This window comes from Urtica dioica, chromosome 12 (genome assembly GCF_054948205.1).
Source record: "Urtica dioica subsp. dioica isolate 48M chromosome 12, U.dioica_male_clone48M_v1_H2, whole genome shotgun sequence".
NCBI classification, from domain to species: Eukaryota; Viridiplantae; Streptophyta; class Magnoliopsida; order Rosales; family Urticaceae; genus Urtica; species Urtica dioica.
In genome coordinates, this window is record NC_142767.1 from 10476791 (window position 1) to 10480812 (window position 4022).

The 4022-nt window shown below is 37.9% G+C and overlaps 1 protein-coding gene across 1 annotated transcript; it reads left to right on the plus strand.

Annotated features, from left to right (window-relative positions):
* The first annotated feature begins 484 nt into the window (after positions 1-484).
* On the plus strand, positions 485-4022 carry LOC149379055 (lactate/malate dehydrogenase family protein). The gene is made up of 14 exons (XM_089603091.1): positions 485-820; positions 918-1011; positions 1660-1746; positions 1842-1926; positions 2021-2202; positions 2305-2375; positions 2463-2553; positions 2642-2716; positions 2809-2910; positions 3004-3126; positions 3229-3297; positions 3379-3447; positions 3562-3615; positions 3696-4022. The coding sequence occupies exons 1-14, from the start codon at positions 642-644 to the stop codon at positions 3747-3749; spliced, it is 1335 nt and encodes a 444-aa protein (XP_089459217.1). The 5' UTR covers positions 485-641; the 3' UTR covers positions 3750-4022.

The following is a 4022-nucleotide window of genomic DNA, read 5'->3' on the forward strand; positions in this document are numbered from 1 at the left end:
GCGCGAGGGCTCGGGCTGGTGCTGGTGGCCGCGCGCAGAAGAGAAGAATGAGAAGAAGACGATGTTTGGTCCGAGCGCAGAAGAGAAAAAGGAGAAGAAGGAGAAGAAGATTGCGTGTATCTGTGGTTTAATTACATAGTTTAATGATGCCCCTCGAAAATTGCGGCAGTTATTATCCGAAGATATTGTTTTTAATGATATTAATTTTCGTGAGATTAATGGGCGGGAACGGTTGAGAGATTATTTTGGTATTTTTATCTATGTAAATAAATTGGGCTGACTATTAACACGAAATTAACCAAATGTTGACTAAATACAAAACTGTCTAAACTGGGGGCTATTTAGCTATATAAACCTTAAAAAAAAATTACCTTCGGGTTTGGTATTTTTCTGAGTTACCTCTATCCAAAGAGGGAGGATGAGATTTTGGGTGACAAGTGTCACTTGCATGGCCTTAAAACAAAACTCAGCACTACCCTTTTGATTGAACGAACAATCAGCTTTCATTTCAGGCACTCCAAACCAAACCATACCAGTCATTTTCTCTATAAAAAAAAAGCCCCTCGTTTCCATTGTTCTCGTCACATAATCCAAACACTTACTCGGTCGCTCACTTTATCACCATCTCTCTCTCTCTCGCCATGCCTAGCTCTGCTTCTGCCATGGCGGTCGCAGAGGTCAAAACCACGCTTCTCAAGTCCTCTCATCATCACCTCTCTTTCCCGTTGACTAATCACCACAGTCTTCGTCGCTCTGCTCTCAGACCGATTCCCAGGACTCTCCCACACACCGCCACGATTTCTTGCTCTGTGGCTCCCAAGTAATCATAATCGCTCTTTTACTCTTTCGGTCGACCTTCTTTTCTTCTATTCATTTTGTGATTCCCATGGCTTTTGTTTTTCATGTTTGTTTAACAGTGAAGTTCAAGCTCCGAGTCCTGTTCAACCTGAAGACCCAAAGAACAAGCCTGAGTGTTATGGAGTGTTTTGCCTTACTTATGATCTCAAAGCTGTGAGTGTGAATCATCTTTATTTTAGCTGGAATTTTAGGATTTGCACATACTTCAGTAGATTCTTCGGTTGTTCTGGGCCTTCTGGCTATAGAGTTTGTTCTTATATTGCTTTTTTTCCCCGTGTGTTTCTATTAATGATATCCTAAATAGTTGAATTTCATAAGACTTTATTTCATTCAACTCAAAATACGTAAACTTTAAAACAATCAGTTAAATAGCCAAATATCTTATATTAATTTATAATATAAAATTCGACCAAACAATTACGTACCCTTCTATGATTTACTACACTTTTTATACCTATATTATTAGCCGGCTAATAGGTTAATGAATCATTAATAGATGATTGATTATTTCTATACTATCTATCACAGTTCAATCATTGAATTGTTTTTTTGGATATTTAGTACTCTTGTAAAAAGTCAACCTTTCAAATGGCCTTCCCAACAAACCAAACATGTGATTAGTAAATATTATTTTCACATGTCATTCCTTCCAATACTTAATATATTCGCATAAATAGGAATTATATATTTGAAGTTGTGGCGCTTTGTAGCTTGAGTCCCAAGTATTTTAAGGTAATACATGTTCTAAAGCTTTCAGTTCATCAATGTCTTGAAACAAAAGTTTGTAATGGTCGTTATCAGGAAGAAGAGACAAAATCTTGGAAGAAGCTAATCAATGTCGCCGTCTCTGGTGCCGCCGGAATGATCTCCAATCATCTTCTCTTTAAAGTCGGTATTCTTTCATATCATCCAACCAAGATTACAATCAATGGACTGTTTAAGCTGATTTGAATTTTCGGATCTCACTTGTTGAAATGTCACAGCTCGCGTCTGGTTTGGTGTTTGGCCCGGACCAACCCATCGCGTTGAAACTTTTGGGTTCCGAGCGTTCATTCCAGGCTCTTGAAGGTAAGCTAACGGATTAATTGCTTCAAAATTGATCTAATACCAAAAATTTCATTTAAATATAATATATATCATTAATAAAGTTTTCTATGCTCAGGAGTTGCTATGGAATTGGAGGATTCTCTGTTTCCGTTGCTGAGAGAGGTGAGTATTAGCATCGACCCATATGAAGTTTTCGAAGACGCGGAATGGGCTCTTCTGATAGGAGCTAAGCCTCGAGGACCGGGAATTGAACGAGCCGACTTATTAGACATAAACGGACAGATATTCGCGGAGCAGGTTTCTTTTTTTTTGCACTTTGCCATCCATCGATCATGACACGAGCTTTCGTTATCTTATGTGTTTACGTGACATCGTTATAACAAAAAATAATGATAACAGGGAAAAGCTCTGAACGCTGTGGCATCTCGTAATGTCAAAGTTATAGTGGTCGGGAACCCCTGCAATACCAAGTAAGATTTAAACAATTAAAATATAAAAAAAAAATATATTTCTATGCAACAAAGTTCATCACTAACTGCGATGTTTTCGACTTGAAGCACCCTAATTTGTTTGAAAAACGCTCCAAATATACCGGCGAAAAACTTTCATGCTCTGACAAGGTTGGATGAAAACCGAGCAAAATGTCAAGTAAGGAAATAAAAAATAAATGACCCGAATTACTATTGTAGATTATTTTATTTATGTAGCTACATTAATTTACTTATGAAATGTGTAGTTGGCCCTGAAAGCCGGAGTGTTCTATGACAAAGTGTCTAACATGACAATTTGGGGGAACCACTCAACGACTCAGGTCATCGCAAACAGATTCTATTTCGACTTTGAGAAGATAAAACCTTTTTTGCTAAGACTAATACGAGACTGATTTCCTCTTAACTAAATCAGGTTCCAGACTTTTTGAATGCTAGGATAGACGGCGTGCCGGTCAAAGAAGTCATCAAGGACCAGAAGTGGTTAGAGGAAGAGTTCACCGAGAAAGTTCAGAAGGTTAAAAAAAAAAAAAGAGTTTTCCGGAAAAAATAATATGGACAATTTCAGTTTGTGACAAAAAAAAAATACAGATAATTACTTTATTTGCAGAGAGGTGGAGTTCTGATTCAAAAATGGGGAAGATCTTCAGCCGCATCGACCGCTGTTTCGATCGTCGATGCGATAAAATCTCTGATCACTCCAACTCCCGAGGGCGACTGGTTTTCCTCCGGTGTAAGTGCATCAAAATATGTTTGAGTTCCTCAAATGTTTGTTTGTATAGCCGAATTAGATTATAAGTATAATCTATGTTTGTTTTCTTCCAAAAAACTGTAGGTTTACACGAGTGGAAACCCGTATGGTATAGCGGAGGAAATAGTGTTTAGTATGCCATGCAGATCAAAGGTAAGCTTATTGTATTGTCATTTATTTCAGTTTATGCCAAGTTTGTGCATAGTCATTTATTTTTATTTTGTAATACTTCAGGGAGATGGGGACTATGAGCTTGTGAAGGAAATAGTATTCGATGACTACCTTCGTGCCCGAATTGCCAAGGTAAAGCCTTGCTCAACGAGTTTCTCAGCTCCTTTTTCACCGTAGAAGAATTAAAAAAAAAAAAAAAAAAGCTGTTGCAAAGGCATAGAAAAATGACCTGCTCTTGAATTTCAGACTGAAGCCGAGCTGGTAGCCGAGAAGAGATGCGTGGCTCACCTTACCGGCGAGGTAAATACGAAATCCGATCTCTCCTTTTTTGTCTTAAAAAATGAAAAAGAAACTAAGTGTCTTATGTGTTGTGTTTGCAGGGTATTGGGTTCTGCGATCTACCTGAGGACACTATGCTGCCGGGAGAGATGTAAAGCATGAACAGGTTATGCTCTCTTGAGATTCACAATAAAGAACCGAGTTGGATTAGTAGTGAATTCACATCTACAACATTATTTGGTACGTTCGTGTGGAACATAAGTTGTGAAGGCAAATGCGTGAGCCATTTTTTCCAAAATTTTGTGATTATTTATCAGCTCGTAAAGACCTACGGATTTTGTTGTAATTTATTGTGAAAATGAGAGAGATCGATAAACCATTATTGTATAATCCACTTATATGGTATTTGTAAGTCGATTGGTGGTGCA